Genomic DNA, 18779 nt, shown 5'->3' with positions numbered 1-18779 from the left:
CTGAGCTTGAGGTAAATCATACAGATGGTATTAAAAAGCTATTACCTGTTAGTGTTTGGGGTTAAAAACCATCAGTTTTATGGCATGTAATTAGTGTTCCAGTCTGTGAAAGTGCTTCTGAACAGCCTGTGGACTCCACCACTGTGTTCAGAGTCAAATTCTCAATGCAAGTCAACTTTTAATGAAAAGGAACATCAAAGAGCAGCCATACTTTATCCAGAAACATAGAAGGGAAAACAGTACCACCTTATTTCACAAGATCAGATTAGTTCAATTGGATATACTGTAACTATAAGTTCTGACAAACACACTAATTGCTGTTTTATCTTATTTGGTTTTATGTTTCTAGCAGAAATCCAAATTTGCTTATTTTACAGTATCATAAAAATCTAAATGTCTATCATGCTAGGCATTTGATATACATTCACTACCAGTAGGAAACAATTCAGCATACAGCCAAAAGATACATGCTCTAAAATCAATAAAAACAATCATTAAAATAAATCCTTATCAAAATCTGTAAATGAAAGCCACTAGTTCCAGCAGTCTTTATGGTATATAACACATGCAATCATCCAGAAAATTGTAAGTCTTTCAAGCAAGTCAATATTTATTCTTATTGATTCTTTTTAGAAAATTAGGAAAAGTGAAAATGTGCCATAATCAAAAGCCATTTAGATTATGTGCCATAAACTTCCAACACATTTCTTAGTCTCCTCAGAGCTCAGGGGGAGAGGGGCTGGGGAGGAGTCCTTTTCAGCCTAGTAAGCACACAACCACTAATTGCAACTTTAAAACACAAGAACAGTGGAAAAATTATAAAACACACCCGTAATAAGGATAGTGCATACCAGTAAAATCTTATCCTGCCATTGAAGGCTTAAAGAAAACCAAAAAACAAGTCTCAAGCTAAAAGACCAACAAAAAAAACAGCTGGGTCTCTGCTGCTACAGATGATGCTTCAGGATATTAGCTACGTTTTTACTGACATATGTTACTAGCCAGCCTGCAAACATCTTCACAGAATGTAAATGGTCTTGAAACATCTGGATTTTTTAACAAGAGTTTCACCAATGCAAGGAAACCAAAGCATCTTTTTTGATGAATTTACTGGACACAGCTGCAAGCCTGTTTGAACTTATTAGAAGAATGTCACTGTAAGCAACCATATTCTTGCCATTCTTAAAACATGGATGATTATGAAACAGACCCCTGGCCTCCTGTTAAAACATTAAATACAAAACAAACACATGTGCCTATCTTTAATTCAAACGCACCCTCTTCTGTTCCCTTACACCTCCCTTCAACGCATCCTTTTGCAGCACAAGCAACTTGATTTCATAATTAAACGGTTTATACTGTGACCCTCACAAGGCTAGCTAATCCCACGCAGGAACCAATTAAAGTTCAAACCCCTGGAACAAGGATGGACACAGCTGTAATAATCTACAGGTCTGCAAATTGTTTGGTAGTACAGTGCCACCTAGAGGAAAACTCTTTGAACTGTTTCCCCAGTATCTTCCCTGCTTCAAACCGAACCAAATTCATAAGGTGAGTTAATGTGTCTCTTTTCTGTAGAGTTTAGCTGTGCAGAAACTCACGATGTTTGTCTCCAAACGTACTGAGATGCTTTATACCCTCAAGGATGACAAAAGGCATCCTCCTTCACCTTGCATGCTTAATTCTTGCCCAATTTGAAACCTGCCAGTAAATCACAGGAAATTTAGCTCTCTCTCTCATCAGTGCAGGATTAAAAGAAAAAAAAAAGACCAATCTTCTTTGAAGAGGTAACCTGCTTTACATAACATTGGAAATCAGACATTGGAAGGGAAATAAACTCTGATACAAACAATATCCATAGTGACAGTGCTGCTAATGCCTTTAAAGCGAACATGACATGATACGCAACATGCAGAAAGCAAAGATAACAATTTGGACAGCCTGGATTCCCAAATCAATGAGCGAGAAGTTAACAGAAGCACTGTGGTGAAATAATTACAACAACTGCTATATTGACATGGAAATTATTTCAGGGGAACGTAAGATGGCACCTACTTGTCCTAACTAAATGCAAATACCACCTAGAAAGGTGTTCACAGGGCAAACCTTTCTACAATGTGCCTTATGGTGTAAAAACAAAGCTGCATTTGCAGTACAAACCACAAGATTTGTTAACTCAAGTACAGCTAAGCCCTGCTGCAGAAACAGTTATTTACTTTGGTATGGTTTCTGGTGCTCTGAGAGGGATTTTCTTTGCAAGGATCTTATTTGCTTTCCTGTAAATGTGAGTGAACACAAACCCTACTGGTATGTACCTCCCTGGGTTCACGAAATGTTCCTGAATACCTATGAAAAACAACAGATGGAAGGCACTTTTATGAGCCTGCTATGTGCCTTCTGTCGCATAAAATAGTTAGTGAATTGCTTAAAAAAAAGTCCATAGCCCAATCGAATGTCACAAAGCAAAACTATCTTGCGTCCACCACCAGCTTTGAATGGCATGAATCTATGCAATGTTGATCAGACAGTCATATTAACATGGGAGTAGACTTCTGCACCTACAGTGGCCTCAGCAATTGGCACCCCTTATAAAGATCAGCAAATATAGCCATATAAAATAAACAGCATAGAAAAAGAGCTATAGTGTATGACCCAAAAGAAGGGAAACCGGCTTTTATTCTAATACAATTATTTCAAAACAAATGATTTTCAATGAGTATTACTATTTTTTCTCAAAAACATAGCTGTCAGAAGTTTTTTTAAAGAAAATCAAAATGAAATCTGCAGTGAAAATCTGCCCATTTAAATACAATTCCGTATTTAGGAACATTTTTCGGACTTCCTTTTTTACAGGATATAAAAATAGAGTTAAGATACGTGAGAAAACCTTTGGGCATCCATCACCATGGGGAAAGGCACAAAAACTCACAAAACAAAAGAGAGGAATGGTTGTTGGACTTCTCAAATCGGGTAATGCATATCAAGAAGCACATAAAATGTTAAATACACCACTCATCTCTACTGGGGCAATAATCAACAGGTTTAAAACCACTAAACCAGTGGTTACCTAAGAGAATGCAAGTGCACCTTGTCCCCACACTCGGTGAGGAAGGCAAAAAGAAAGCATGGGTCACAGTGTTGGGGTCACCCAAGTCTCCAAATCAACAGATGGGACATCCATGCCAACAGGCTATTTAGAAGGGTTGCCAAAAGGAAGCCCTTACTGACAACAAAGAAACTGAAGTGGCTGAAGTTTGCCTAACGCCAGTGGGACTTTGATTGGAACGGGGTGCTCTGGTCAGATGAGACCACTCACCCCGTCAGCTCATCAGAAAAGGGATGCATACAAAGAAAAGAACCTCATAACCTCTGTGAAATATGGTGGCAGATCATTGATCTTATGGGTCTGTTTTGCTGCCACTGGCCCCGAGCCCTTGTTAAAATCAATGCCATTATGAGCTCTACTAAGTATCAGGATGTTCTGCCTGAAAACCTGGCAGCCTCATCCAGAAACTTGCAAATTGGTCACTGGTGGACTTTCCAGCATGGCAATGATCCTAAACACACCTGGCTAACTGAAAAAAACAAAATTCACGTTTTGCAATGGCCATCTCAGTTTCAACACTGAACACCTGATTGAAAGCTTGAGGTCTGAACTGAAGAGGGCAGACCTTAAGCGCACATCTAAGGACATCAAGGATCTGGAAAACAATATAGAAAAAGGCTTTGTGCTGTTGTCCGAGCCAGAGGAGGCCGTACCAAGTACTGGAAACAGGGGATCCTGTTTAATCATTTTAACAGCTATGTTTCTGAGAAAAAATAGTATCCCAAAAACATTTGTTTTGAAATAACTATATTAGAATAAAAGCCTCACACTTTGGGGGGGGGCTAAAATATAGGTCATTATCTGTGCTTTTTATTTTATATGGCTTTTTTTGTTCATCTTTATCAAGGGTGCCAATAATTCTTGATCCCACAGTATCTTTTTTCAGTGTTCGACTGTGCTACACATCTGGTAATTGATTGAATCTCTTCTGCAAAATGGAGCACAAAAGCATCATGCTCCCTCTGCCTCCCACACTTTACTCAGCAGTTCCTTAATACAGTTCAGAGAACCAGATAGCCGGACACGTTTCAACACTGTAAGATATGAACCGTCTGCAGCTGGGAGATAAACCAAACAGGAGAATAAAAACTCCTGAAAAATAAAGGCGTCTTGTTGTGGAGGATAAGGACAAGCAGAGCTGGCGTAATCAAACCTTGAAGAAAACGGATGGAAAAACTCATTGGTGTCCGGTGAATATAGCAAAGAGCAATCTGAATTCAGATGAAAACAACTACTTTAGAACTCTTGTGGACAAAAGACAGACAACTGATAGAACTAATGGAATTTTATGCTATAAATTGATTAGTTAAATTTAGCAAAATGAGAAAAAGGAGCCAAATGGTGCCCTCTCGTTTTTAACCAGCTCTCATTTGTACACATTTTTCATACATATATGGACAAGAAATGTTTTTTTTTTAATGGCTACGATTGCTTTAACATCTCATGGCGGACAGTACGCTTTTGCAAGAGACATACTTTTTGCAACAATTCAAATTTACAAGATCCTTTGCAATATTTATCATTTTAATACTGAAGTTTGATTTCATAATGAATCTCACTTGCACACAATCGCTTCCCCTGGGAGATTTTATGCACCAGTGTCTTTAAAATCACCACATCCGTTAACATAAAGTGCATTAACAGGTCACAGAAGGCCACAGCTAAATCACTTTGAAGACGCGAGATCTTCATTTAAACAGGCAGTTAGCACAATCCAAATGAGAATCTGCCATGACTGAATCCTAATGAGCAAATGAAGATATTTGCTCTTTTACGAAAAGCCATTTCTCGCTCTATTTAAAATGCCGTTATTTTAAATAAAAGCATTACAAAAATTGTAATCCTTAATCTGCACATTTTATTTAAAACATTTCTACAAACTATACCCTGGTGCAGACCTACGCAACAGGTACTTACTGGTATAGTGCGCTCTGTTGACTTAAATGTAAAATACATTTTATACTTCAGATAAAACACGGGCATTTTCTAGCACCACATATTTAAAAAACGCTACTTGACAAAATGCTATTACCATGGTATGCAAGAGATATCAGATGTCCAATTCGCCTAGGTAATATCAAAAAAGCACTATACTTTATGAGCTTAATTTATTTTTATGTGGCTAAAATTGCCTGTAGCTATAACATTTAATGAAAGCTGGGTTTTTTTGCAAACCGGAGAGGTGTGTGTGGTCTCTTCACTCCTACTGAGAAGATGAATTCTAATTATTAAGGGGGAAAAATAGGATTATTCCCTACCTTCGGAGAGAATCTTCATCTGAATTCTCTTCAGGCATTTCTTGGTTTAAGGCCTCTTGTGGTACATTCCCTGGCCGGCTTGCAGCTCCCTGCCCATAAACTCTCTCCCACTGCCCGGTCTCCTGGTTATAGACCAGGCCCACTGTCTGCTCCCCTTGCGGGGTGGCAGGGCTTGGCCTGTGGAAACCGCTCTCGCTGCTGGATGTCCCGCTGCCGGGCTCCACAGCCCCCGGGGCCCCCACTCTCCTCTCCGGCGGCTGGGGCTCCCGCGTCCCACCGCCCGTGCCTTCAAAAGCTGGGTTAGGAGCTTGCCAGGAAGTGCCCTCCTCGCTCGTGGTGGAGGAAGTCTGGCCTGTCCTTTCCCAGCGCTGGGTGTCATGGTTGAAGGTCAGCAGGTTATGGCAAGCCCTACACCGGTTGAGGTGGCCACGGAAGAGGTTGGAGCTGTTCTCGCTGCTGTGGGGGGGCTGGTAATGGGAGGGCCCGGGCCGGTCGGAGTCGATGTTGTTGTTGAGCAGCTCCTCGGTGGGCTGCGGCTGGGTGCCCTCACCGCTCATGGCCTGCTCCATGTCCTGCATGCGGTCGTACTCCATGAAGTAGCGGCTCAGGTTACACTGGAGGACGTTACGGATGGAGGCCGGGCTGCTCTGGCTCGCCTCGTCCAGGGGGTGGTGGCCGCTGCTCGTGCTGACGGTGCAGCCGTTGTTGTTGTTGGCGGCGGCGGCGGTAGTGCTGCCGCTGCCGCTGCCGCCGCTGCCGCCGCCTCCGCCATCCGCCGGCACGTGGAAGCCCCGGCCCTCGGTGGCGGACGTGTAGACGGGGGACGGAGAGCCGCCCTCCTGCTGCCTGAGCACCGACAGCAGGCTGACGGAGGAAGCGCTAGTCCGAGGTGGGGGCATCCCCCCACCGCCGCTGCTCCCAGGATCCCCCGTTTCACTCTGGGTGTTCCAAAAAGTTCCCGCCAGACGCCAAGAGGGGTCCCGAGTCATTTGCTGGTGCCCTAAGGGTTGATTGGCCATGAGGCCGAGCAGGCCCCTGCGCCCGGGGCCCGGCCACAGGTTCCTCAGCGTGTTCCCCGCCGTGCTGCTGTGCACGCTGCTGAAGGCGGAGGGCCGCTCGCTGCTCCTCTGCTCGCTGGGGAGCCGGGGCTCGGTGCGGGCGGAGGTGAAGGTGGAAGCGTGGGGGGCCGCCTCCGAGCCGGCTGCCTGGGAGCCGGCGGCGTCCTCGCCCGGCAGAGGGGAGGACGGGGGGTTGCGCGCCACCGAGCAGCGGCTGCAGAAGCACACCATCCCCAGGTGCTGGACGCAGCCCTGGTAGGCCGGCCGGTCCCTCAGGGAGGTGTACCGCCCGGAAGGCAGGCTGGGGGGCACGGCGCTCTCCTCGGTGGGGGGCTGCTCCCCGGCTTGCGTGCCTGAACTGCGCGAGGAGAGCATGTGCAGGAAGTTGTGGAGAAGCGGGGTGCGACGCACAGGCTGGGACTGCAGAAGGGAGCGCTGTCTGAAGTGTGGCATCTCCACGCTGTCCATGGGGATCTCCGAGTCGTCATCATTCTAACGAAGAAACCAGAGAATGAGTCTGAACGGAAAACTACCAAGATTTTACGACACAGCAAGCATGTGCACTGGAAGAACAAGTTGAACATGTCTCAATCTTGGCTAAGGAGCACAACAAACATACATGAGCAAGATTTTGTCAAGTTTTGTTATAATATCTTAGGATCCTTCCTGTGTAAAAAAAGAAATACTCACCTGCTGGTTTGAAGGGTTAACAATGGCAGTCAAAAGGTTGTGGCCCAATGGATCAAACCTCACCAGTCTGAAATGTAAACAGTACTTTTTATTACATTTTGTAAAGGGTTTAACTTGGTGTTCTTTGAATTTCGTTTTGCTCTGTATTTACTTTTTTTGCTTCTTGTGACCTCAGTACAAGTCTAGAAAATGAGATCTCAAAAATCTGACTTTTTTGCAGGGTGTTGGATCAGAGCAAATGCAGAACAAATAATGTTATTGCTAAGGCACTACATGCTGTGCTTCAAGATCCATACATTGAATTCTTAATCAGGTCTTACACCCTTGTAATGCACCCACTTTGAAGAGTTTCCTAAAAATATAAAAAGATAAGAAAACAAGTATAAGGTACAGAAAAGCATCTTCCCACTTTAAATTAGTTTTGGTCTTACACTAACTATATCAACTATATCAAAGAATGTAAATTAGTCAACTCTATCAGATTTTCTTAGCTTTTTTCTCTGTTTCTTACAAAACATCAGACATGCAGTACTTTACTCTTATTAGTAAATCTACCTATCTACAATCCTCACCTCCCACATATGAACCAGAACTTTTAATCTGATGTAAGAAAGGTTTAGCATGATGAAAAGAAGAAAAAATCTTCATGACAATGAAAGAAATTCTTGTATTTCTTGCACTTGTTTCAACCACAGGACTGACCTGATGCTTAGAAACCATGATCAAGGAAAAGGTAATTGCTTTAGAAATTGAATGAACAAGAAGCAATTGAACAGAGTGCACTCAGTATAGCTGCATGAGAGGTTGTGTGGCGAGGGGGTAATAAATCTGAAACCTTCTGAGGTTCATAAGGAACACTTTAATAAGGAAAATATCAGGTAATCACAAGCACAAATAAACTTCAGGAACCCACCTGAAAAGAATTCTATCACACCCAGGTATAGACAGTCCATACTACCAAGATAAAGCCTTTCTCTATCTGCGGACTTCTCTTTTTGACAGATATCTCTCTGCACACATTCTGCCATCTTGTTCATTTGTGAGGTAAAAGCAACAAAGTAAAAATCCATTTGGGCTCTTCCAAATTGAGAAGAGAACAAAAGTAGTAATAAAGCTGATGCTGGACCAACGAACTTTTAGAAAGGGAATAATGTTTCCATCTGTTGTACGCATCGCACTCCCTTAAAGATCTGTGCCCCGCTCACCTGACTCGCTCCATCTCGCTGGCGGTCTTCACCACAGCGAAGGGCTCCCTCCGGCTCCAGTCCCAGAAGTGGATCTCGTTATTGGTGGCGATGAGCAGGAGCTGGGCAGTGGGGTGGAAGGCCAGGGAAGCTATAGCTGCGTTGCTCTCTGTGAACCAGTTCTCACTGCCACCCTGGGAGGGCAGAAAACGGAAAGACATGGCAGGGTTGAAACATCGGCCGAAAAGTGAAGGAAAGGAGCAGAGCAAGGGTATTCAATATCTCCACATTGAGGTACCCTGGAAGAATTTATCAGTAGAACTGAGCTGATTTTCAGTCAGTAGAACAGCTGATTTTGCTTGTGCCTATTTCTTATTTCTTGTTTTGCGATGGATATGCTGCTCCGAAATTTCTTTGTGTGATGCCGCTGTCATTACAGGGATGGGAACACATTAAAACACCTACTTTACCAATGCACTGCGGTCCCACTCTGTCTTTACAAGCTGCACGTTCTTATAGAAGCCAGCACCACGTACTGAAGAACACAGGCTTACTGTAGTTTACTGCAGCAGAAGTTACCAGTTGAAATAACATTTAATGGATTGTTCTTCTAAATTTGCACAAGGCCCTACAGTTCATTAGATCTGAAATGAGTCACATTTCACATCGACTTGCAAAATAGTTCATTCAGAAATAATAAAAACAAACAAGAATGGTTTCCCAAAGCAGAGGACAGGACACCAGTAAAGAAAAGTGTAAAAGATGTTTTGAAAACAAACCTTTGTACTAATCCCTTTTTGGTTTCTACATCCAATCATTTTGTGATTACACAGATATTTTATTCTTATCTCAACAAGAAAACTACACAAAGACATGAGTATTTTGTTTGTGCTTTTTGTTCGTTGTCTTGCTGTTTGTTTTCTTTGTATTTGTTTCTTAGCTCTTCTAAGTTTCTTAAATTAAAAGAATCAGAAAAAAACAGCTCCAATCTGGACAACGCATATAAAGTTCACACTGCACGAAACAAAAACATTTACATTTACCGAGAGGGCATGCTCTACATGTATTTCCATGAAAAATGAAACAAGATCCCTTCTTCCTGATGAATTAAATATAGAAATCACCTGTGGTAACTACAGCTGCAGGTAGGCTGTTCAATGTTATACGTCCATACAAATTCAGGCCACAGTACCATATAGACACCGCAGACTCATACTCACATGCAGGTCCCAGATGCGGACTTCTCCGTCCAGACAGCCTGATGCCACAAGCCCTGAGATGGTGGGGTGAAAGGTCACGCACCAGGGGGTACGCCGGTGGCCCACCAGCGAGTGGATACACTTGCCCGTCTTCACCTCCGTGATGTAAATGTTGTGATTCACATGGGTGGAAGCCATTAACGTCCTAAAGCAGAGAGGTGGGAGGAAAAGAAAGGAAAGCTGAGGCAGCTGGAATTAGCAGAACGCACACATTCATTTCCTTCAATGAGCTGTGCACTCATTTGCAGTCAGTGCAACCAGAAACCCAGCAAGTTTAAGAAACACTCCAAAGCAGGTACAACTACAATTATATACATGCACACCTATACCTATATTTTTCTAGTGAACAGAATGAAAAAAAAAACAAATAAGAAACAATACAATCTACAAAAACAATGAACGGCAGACAGTTCTTTGGAGATGTGATTTTAAGAGGAGTAAGTGAGGTCTTAAGGTATAAGTGAGTGTCATTCATCCTCACAGACTGATCCACCACCTTTGGAATCTGTGATAATCTGTAACGGGCTTTTCCATTGAGAGTGTGTATAATAAATTACACAGTTCTTGACTCACGGAAAAGTTCTGAAAACAGAAACGGGAGCCAAATTTTCATGCAAGCACATTTACCGTTTTACACTTTGATGGTAAGAGGTTCCATACCTATACACTGGTTAGCTCACTTGAACACAAGTTGTAATATAATAAATATTATGCATTCTGCAACAAAATAAATGAAAAAAATGTATGGGTTAAACAACACTATAGTAATGAGAATAAAAACGAATGGATTAAATAGCAGAAGTTCTCCAAGGAAGCTGTATGTGGCCATAAATAATACCCATATATGCAGACGAACCTATAAAAAATTGTGAAAATCTGATTTTTTTTTAATTAAGTAGTGGTAGATTTATGTTCAGTTGAATCTGTGTTCAAAGTCGAGTGTTATGTAAGATGGGGAGTGCCAGTAATCAGCTGCCAGTTACTACCTGTCAGGACTGAAAGCAAGCAGGAACGTTGAACGAGGGCTGTCCGGCAGCTCCACTTTCTGGAAAGAAAAAATAAAGACACGTTAAAGGACAAGGCACTCCTAGCAATGACATCATGGGACACAATCAACATGCAAACCTAGCATGGGTATCAAATATTCATTGATCTTTCCACCCTACTGTAAAAACACTCAAATAAAATGTGTAATGTGTTTGAAGGTAATATTTAAAAATAAGACAGAAAGGTAATCACAACATATATAAGTAAATCAAGTGGGTAGTCATGTCAGCATGCATAGGCTGCAAAGGAACAAGTAAAGGTTTATTCCATGCAGAAAAGAGAAGAAAAGAAACACAATGTTTCAGCAGTGCAGCCTTCTTCACAGCAGAAATGTTGTATTTCCGTTCTTCTCGTTTCAGCATGGAATAAACCTTTACTTGTTCATATATGAGTAAATTCTCTTCAGTAGGTTATTTACAAGGACTGAAATGATGTACCTATAAAACAGATCCCTAAGACGACCAGACCTACAGCGTTCAGAGCACCAGCTTTGCCACTGTCTGCTGTGGCAGCTCCTATATCACGGTCCTATTCCTCATGCCAAAGAGACCCGGGCATCATCCCACAGCCGAGACTGCATCCTCACCTGGCTCTGCCATTTCATGCAGCGCGCCTTCTCCTCCACCAGCTGCTGCAGCAGGCGCTGCGAGCCGAAGCCCTGGGCGCCACGCTCCCGGCCGGACAGGATCCGCACCGAGTTCTTCTGGTGAGTGACCTTCATCGCAAGCCGAGGGCCACTGCCCCAGCCTCAGGACACGGGCTCAGATCAGGGCAGCTACGCGCAGGCCATGCAGAGTCTGAGCCCGTCCGGGAGCACAGACAGTGAGAGAACACCAAAGAGCGGATTATGAAGGAGAACAGAGCAGATGGATGCAACAACTGCTAACATTGCTGAATTTACGAGGCACTTCCTGAAGACTAGTGAAAGCCATTGTAGTGCAGGTGCAGTTTGCAGCACTCCCTTGTGAACATCAAATGAGTTGGAACTACTACTCATGAGCTGGATTAACATTTTAATAACTTACATTACACATGCATTGCGTCTTTCTTGAGCTGAACTGCCTTCACGACATAAATATGTGAAAAGCAGAGGGTACTTCAGGGTTAAAGAAGCTCAGCTCAGTGTTTAAAACAGTAAAGGCTTCTGCTCAGACAGCTGCTAAGGACCAAAAGATCGTGGTTCAAGGCTGGGCCACGTCACTAACGCAGTGTAACTGTGACACAAGAAGTGGTGAACATTGGGTGTAGCTCTGCAAGGTCAGGGTGGGGATCAGGCCAGTAGGATCTCCTCTGCATGTGGCTGAACAGCCTCCAACAAGAAACCTCATCACCTTATCTGCTCTGCCTGCGCTTGCTCTCCCACTATTGCAAACCTTTTCTTTAAAAAAAAAAGCCTTGAAGAACCAGTTATTTTCCGATTCCTTCCCGATTTGGAACAGATAACTGTACGCCTTTCTCCTCTCAGCTTGCTGACACTGTGCCAGCATGCCGAAGAAGGCCCTCATGCTTGAAGTAGGCTCAAGAGTCGATTCTGTGTGGGACTGACCTCAAATTATTTTCTCTCTGCTCTTCCAACATATCTGCCTCACCGTCTGCTTTGTTTTAAACTTTTTTAAAATCATTTTTTGTATTCAGTTTTTGTTTCATTAACTATTCTGGAAGTCACCCTGGATGAGACCACTTTGCTAAGCAGATCATTCCTGGCACTGTGGCGCTGATGCTTGTTAAAAATTTCTCTGACAAACAGATGTGTCACAGGGGCACGTGTGCTGGTCCACGTTCTCCTCCTGCCGTATGAAAGTTGCAGCCATAAGTCATAAAATAATTGGCAATTCCAAACTGGGCGGGTATATAATAAAAATAATTAGCGATTCCAAATTTAAATAAAAAAAAACACAATGCAACAGCCAATTCCACAAAGCATAAACGTATTATTTAATTTCAGCACGCATCTGGTAAAATACAAAATACACAGAAGAAAAGCCATCTGCAGATGATTTCAGTAGGCCTTGAGCTGTGTACACTGGGCTAGGCTGCAGTTGCACTGTCAGGAGGGAACATGGCAGGATATCAAGCATTTGGCTGCAAAATCCAAGACAAAATAAAAACAGAGAGAAGGAATTCATTAAGTCTTACTAAATTAGTAAATTAGTGAGACAACAGAGCAACTCCAAAACGAAGCGCTCAGATTAGCTCAAGTTCACAGCTTGGCATCCCTCAGGTCTCAGCTTCGCACAGTCAATATGCCTCATTCAGAAAGCTACTTTAGCCAGCTCATCTCTCAGAAAGACAATACTCTGGGTTTCTAGCAACATCAACCAAGCTGCCCCTTCCACAGCTTGCCCATCCACACTCCAAACACCTTGCAATGCTGCCATCATCTGCGTCAGTTGAGAGCCTTTTTCCCCACTACTGGGAAGGTCTTCAGACATACTCTTTCAGACTCGAGATCTGAAGAGCGTCGGTTTCTTAGATGCAATGGCCAGTCAAATTGTTTCTGAAAATAACTGTTTACCCACTTTTTTCTCATAAATGCAAGCGATCCTATACATCAGTTTTAGATTTAAATCAGATTTCTTCCTAGGTTTAAAAAGAGAGTACGGCTATAAATGTGAAGTTGTTACTTGTTAGTACAATTATATTTAAATGAAACTGAACAGAAATGTGTAACTGTATTTTCTATGATCACTGCTGCAAACTAAAATCATTATTAAAGTATGAATTGACCCTGTGTCTGAGCATCTCCATTCTGACTTTACTGAGGAAAAGGTGCTTTATACTGCCCAAGACATCTAAGCCTCAATTCATGGCAATAAATAACATTTTAATAAGAAGCATTTGGAAAATTCACGTAGGTGAACTTGCAGTACAATGACAGCTAAGACTAATTATCACCTAAAAAGGAGCAATTAAGAATTTGAAAAATTAACTAAAAATGGCTGAACCTCTAACTGCTGTCAGGTGCATTTGCACATTTAGGAAAATGTACAACTTGTAGTTTCTACTTTTGTTTCTTACCTAGATTCTACATTCACCAAGTTACATTTACCCACCACACTGATTCGCATAAAGCATGCCTTTAATAAGACGACACAGTGTAAACAGAAAAATATTTATGATCAATGCAATGAATGAGAAATGATTTGGAATGCAACTTATCTTTCGTGCACAAAACACACCAGAGGAAGGTTTATCTGGCAGTGCCATTTTCTGCATTTTCTACACAAATCCCAGAAAAGCAAATAAAAATGGTGGCTTTTAAATAGGGACAGGCAATTAACATTTTCAATAATTCCAAGAATCAACATGTTTAAAAAATACATCCCTATTGTGAAATGTTACTTCCATGAACTCAACCTCAAAGCATTTAACATTTCATTACTTTACAGTAGTCACTGACTGAAATAAAAAAATATTTAACATGTTCGCCACTTCTGCCATTGTCCCCTCTCAAGTGTTTCAATAACAACAATTCCAACTGAAGAGTTTCCAAATGAATAAACAAAACTGCAATTAACTGTAGTTGAAAGGCACAGTTCCGTAGAAAATTAAGCAAGACTGCATCAACTCTCTTAACTTGATGTTGGAAAAATTAAAATGTTTGCTGAATTTACACCTAATTGATTAAATGATTTGCTTAAAGCTCTGTAATGCAGGACAGCCTAGCACTGTTGTATTTATAAATTGTAGAACCAGGTCTACAAACAACAGCACTGCTAGATAGGCTGATATTGACAAACTGCAGAACTACACTTACCAACAAGTGCATGGGTGGACAGGCTGCTATTGACAAAATTCAGAAACGGGTCTACAAACAAAACAACTGCACTGCTGCAGAGGCAGGTATTTACAAATTGTGACACTACATTTCCAAACAACTGCACTGCTGGACAGGCTGATAGTCACAATTTTAGAACCTGGTCTGATGCAAAGCAGGTTAGGCGGATGTGTAAAAAGACAGCGCAGAGTGGTCAGATAGAAAACGGAAGACTCGTTACTTTGGTGGAGACATGTAAAACTCTCAACATTATATGCACAAAGACAGATGGGTCTGCAGAACAGCCTTCTTCTTGTCCCAGACCACCACGGATGTCTTTCATTTAAAGCTGAATAACAAAAACATTTGTACAGTGTCCATTTAATTTTTGCCACTACCACAGTAGATGGAATGAAGCAAAATGGAATTGACAGTTCTCCGACGCTGATGTCTGACAGAGATGTTGTCTCTGTACTTGTGGCTACATGCAGATAAAGCATGTGCTTATCATACAGCAGAACTTAAAAGGGAATACGCTGATCATCAAAGATGATTACAAAGACACCAATGTGACATGTGAACATGTGGACTATGTTGAACAGATTGGTTATGATTTTGAAAAAAAGAAGATAAAAATGGCTGACTCAATGCCTGTGATCCAGATGAGACTGGACTGTTGTTGTGACACAATACAGTTTTTCAGATGTACTGATGACTGAGATTCTGGGTAATATTCCTCTGCACTGGCAGTGAAACCATAAGCAAAAAGGCATGTTAAGATAAAATACGGGCAATTTGCCTGTGTACATGCCACTATCACAGAGTTTGCTGAAGCCCGCAGAGGGCAAGCGAGGTTGTTCTTGGAAACTTGTCTGTTTGGCAGAGAGTAATCCTGAAGTGGTCTGCCAGCATCTCACGCAATAATCCAGCACATTGCATGGCTTTATGAACAGCTCTGGGCTAAAAGGAAAAGACACACAGCCCCCTAATTGGATTTACAACACATTGATAGCCCAGACACCTTCTTCAATCCTTTGGCTGTTATATCTTTTTATTTTTTAAACCCACTACGAAGCACACAAAAGTGCCACCCTAATCCTTTCCTCCACCAATACAAGAAATAAACAGCTAATGATCTAGTGATTTATACACAGCTCAGCTTTGAATCAGCTATAACAAAAGCGATAACCACAAACCCAAGTACGAGCAAAACTAACCCTTAATACCAGCACACAGTACAACTAACTAGTTTATTTTCTAAGTAATGGTCCGAACACACTCTTCCATATAAGCACAATACTGACCCCATCAATGGCTAGAAGAATGATTTGGTGTAGCAAAAAAAAAAGCACATTTATGCTCACCCTATAAATTTGACATTGGGTTCGCATTGAGTTTCTTCCTCACAAAATATATAGTATATTAGGTGATAACATGTATTCCATGATTTCATAGTACATTTAGCAATAAGCTGAACCGCACTGCACATGATTTAATATTTTGTATTTCTATGTACTGGCAAATAATTATGCAAACTATTTTAAATTACTTCTGATATGAATGCAAAAGGACCGATTTTATGCACACCTGTCAAACTTAGCACATCGCCCATGGCGTGCAATTCGTTACTTTTTTGCCACGTATATGTAACGATGGGGCCTACCACACTATAGTGCCTTCCACACAATCTCAATCTCGGCACAAATGTAGCCTTCAAATGTGCCGACAAACTTTGGCAACACGTCATGACACCAAACAAAAATGAGGACGGAGTTTTTTTTTTAAAAAACGAGTCAAGAAACGCAGAACGTTTTAGAACAGCTTTGAGAGCAACGCTCAAAAAACGAAAACTTGCATGCACTACAACTGCGCAAAGCACAAACAACGGCATCAGATCGTGATCTAAAACAAAACAAATTCGTGATTCCCGATATGTTTAGCACAATTTTAAAAAGAAATAAAAGCAGGGACGTGTTATGCTGGGTGTTCCTATGGTTTGCTATACGAGAGGACAGTTGAAAGGAGTGATAGTGATATACCAATTCACTTCACCCACGAGCTGCGTATTTATTACATCAAAATTAAACTGGAAAACTATCAGAGACAGTTGCACAACATGGTACAAAGAAATCAATTGTGAATACGGAGTCTTTAAATTCCAATACAATTGTTCAGTTGTGTCTCCATTCCACAGTTAACTCGTGAGCACCGCACCAGCTTAGCTCTCACAACACTTATCTAATTCTAGCCAGAATCGGAAATTATACACCCTTCATAAAAATGTCATTTGAGCTCAACACAAATCAGAAAAGATTTCGCGATTTAAAGGGAGGCGTTTATTTTTACATTTTTATTTAAAAAAAAACTTCCAACGTCAACAAGAAAATTGGAACAGGATTCCACACTCCTAAAATGTCCTAACTGAATCTAAAAAACGATTCTAAATCGCTCCCGGTGACACAACACTATATTATCATTAATAATACACGCAAACGGCCATTAAGATATGTTTTAAATAAGGAAATAACACAAACACACCCGAAGGCCTAGGCCTACCTTTTTTTTTTTCCTGTATTTTTGTTGCGAGTTTCTCCAAGACGCAGGGTACCTGTAAATGCAGCTAAAATCTCTCTTCTGATACGACTGGATAAAAACGGGTTACCCTGGCTTGCATTGATTATATTAATATCGACTGCGGCAGCGATTTTAAAAAATGTTTTCTTAAAAAACATTAAGGTTACAGCTTGTGCACACAGAACACAAAATACATTCAAATAGGCAGCCAGAACAAGCGGCTCACAGATCAGCGATATCTAGCTAATCGAAAACCGAGAGCACGGATCGCTCGTTGACGAGGAGGGTTCACGGCTCCTTGCAAAAGTATTCAGCCCCTGCAAGAATTCAGCATTTTGATGAATGCAATTTTCTAATAGAATCAAGCTCTGAGTCTGCCCGTACCACACAAGGATATTCACTCTCTTTTTGTCAGATCATTTCAGGTTTACAGCCTTGTGCCTCGGGTTATTGTCTTGGTGAAATTTTTGACCCAGTTTTAGATTCTTAAGTGTCTGACGACGGGTTTCTTTTGGGATTTACCTTTACTTTGCACCTTCCTTCCTGAATCCTGGCATGTTTCCAGGAGTTTCTGCTGATCACAACTATCCTCACAACACAGCCCTGCCACCAACGTGCTTGACAGTTCTGATTGGGCGATGTACTCTGCTAGACGCTATACTTTTTTTTCGGACATAAATGGACGTTTTTGCCTCATTTGACTGTAAAACCTCCTGTTGTGTCTGTGGTATCTTTCACAGGAGACTGAAGATCAAGTGTTTTCAGTACACGCTTCCTTCGTGCTTCTCATTCATAAAGGCCTTGTCTAAGGACTGGATATCGTCAATGTATGATTAGCGACTCCCATCTCAGACTCGGATCTTTAAATCTTTCACGGTCACTGATAGCCCCACGGTGCCTCCGTAATCCCTGTCTACTGTCCTGCTTGTCCAGCAGTTTAGTCAGAAAGGGCAGCCCGAGGAGGTAATGATGTATCTGACGATGCAGATCTGTGCATTTTTATCACATTTCGAAAAATATTCAGGGATCACAAATATCTTTATGCACAATATTAATATATAGGGGGATAAATCGGGTATCGTCATAATGTGAGCTCTCGAAGCATACGCGGCGACGCGTAATCGCTTTAAATTAAATTATATTTTAATCCCAACCTACTGAATGCACTTCATTGCAGTTACTGTACTGTATGTTAACGTGCGGTTGATGGGATGAGAAAAGTTTATTTAATCTGTACAAAATATACTGTACATACATCGTTGCAAAATATAAATCTGGTAGGTTGTAGCTAATAGAAGTACTCAAAAATGAAGCATCAAAAACAACAATAAAAAGCAGAAATACCATACTTATACTAGACTTTGGCGAATGAAGTTTTCCTTTGATTTGTGTACGCCATACGTCGTGCAGACGCCTTTTGCATTCGGCGAGTGTTTACCATTTTAAATTGGTATGAACAGAAAGAAAAATATTTTTCTTTGCAGTAAATTTCAGTGTTGTATTGGTGTAGGCTTTTTGTTTCCTTCTTTATAGCTGAGGGGGATTTTGTGTTAGTTAAATAAAACGAAATCCCCTTGATAATGTGCGATTGATTGGATGTTTTTAACATAGGGTAAGGGGCGGACAAATATGTATTTTTGTTTGCTTTTAAGGTAATAATACATTTGTTGTGAGAATACCGTCGTCGATAACATTTGCTACGACGCTAGATTGCACCCTTTCTGTTTGGAGAGCGGACAAGGGTCATTCAGTCACGCTCTTACAACAAAAAATAGCCATTTTACTCAATACTCTTTATTTACATATCATTTACTATATCAGTTATCATATATTTGCTCACGAAACA

The 18779-nt window shown here is 41.5% G+C and overlaps 1 protein-coding gene across 5 annotated transcripts in view; it reads right to left on the bottom strand.

Annotated features, from left to right (window-relative positions):
• Positions 1-18088, bottom strand: part of ambra1a (autophagy and beclin 1 regulator 1a) — a 105055-nt gene extending 86967 nt beyond the window's left edge. Inside the window, exons 1-7 of one of the 5 annotated variants that reach the window (XM_088611287.1) lie at positions 17456-18088; positions 11189-11399; positions 10542-10600; positions 9517-9700; positions 8318-8490; positions 7113-7179; positions 5365-6914 (exon numbers count right to left, since the gene is read on the bottom strand). In XM_088611287.1, coding sequence (XP_088467413.1) covers positions 5365-6914; positions 7113-7179; positions 8318-8490; positions 9517-9700; positions 10542-10600; positions 11189-11323 — 2168 coding nt within the window. In that variant the 5' untranslated portion in view covers positions 11324-11399; positions 17456-18088. Of the gene's footprint in view, positions 1-5364; positions 6915-7112; positions 7180-8317; positions 8491-9516; positions 9701-10541; positions 10601-11188; positions 11402-16915; positions 17371-17455 lie in introns of those variants that run through there. The other 4 variants (XM_088611288.1, XM_088611289.1, XM_088611286.1 and 1 more) reach the window with 4 other exon arrangements.
• Positions 18089-18779: the final 691 nt, after the last annotated feature.

Source organism: Lepisosteus platostomus, chromosome 18 (assembly GCF_059453375.1).
Source record: "Lepisosteus platostomus isolate fLepPlt1 chromosome 18, fLepPlt1.hap1, whole genome shotgun sequence".
Classification (NCBI taxonomy): Eukaryota; Metazoa; Chordata; class Actinopteri; order Semionotiformes; family Lepisosteidae; genus Lepisosteus; species Lepisosteus platostomus.
Note: the sequence above shows the minus strand (reverse complement) of the source record. Positions and strands in the feature narration are given on the sequence as shown.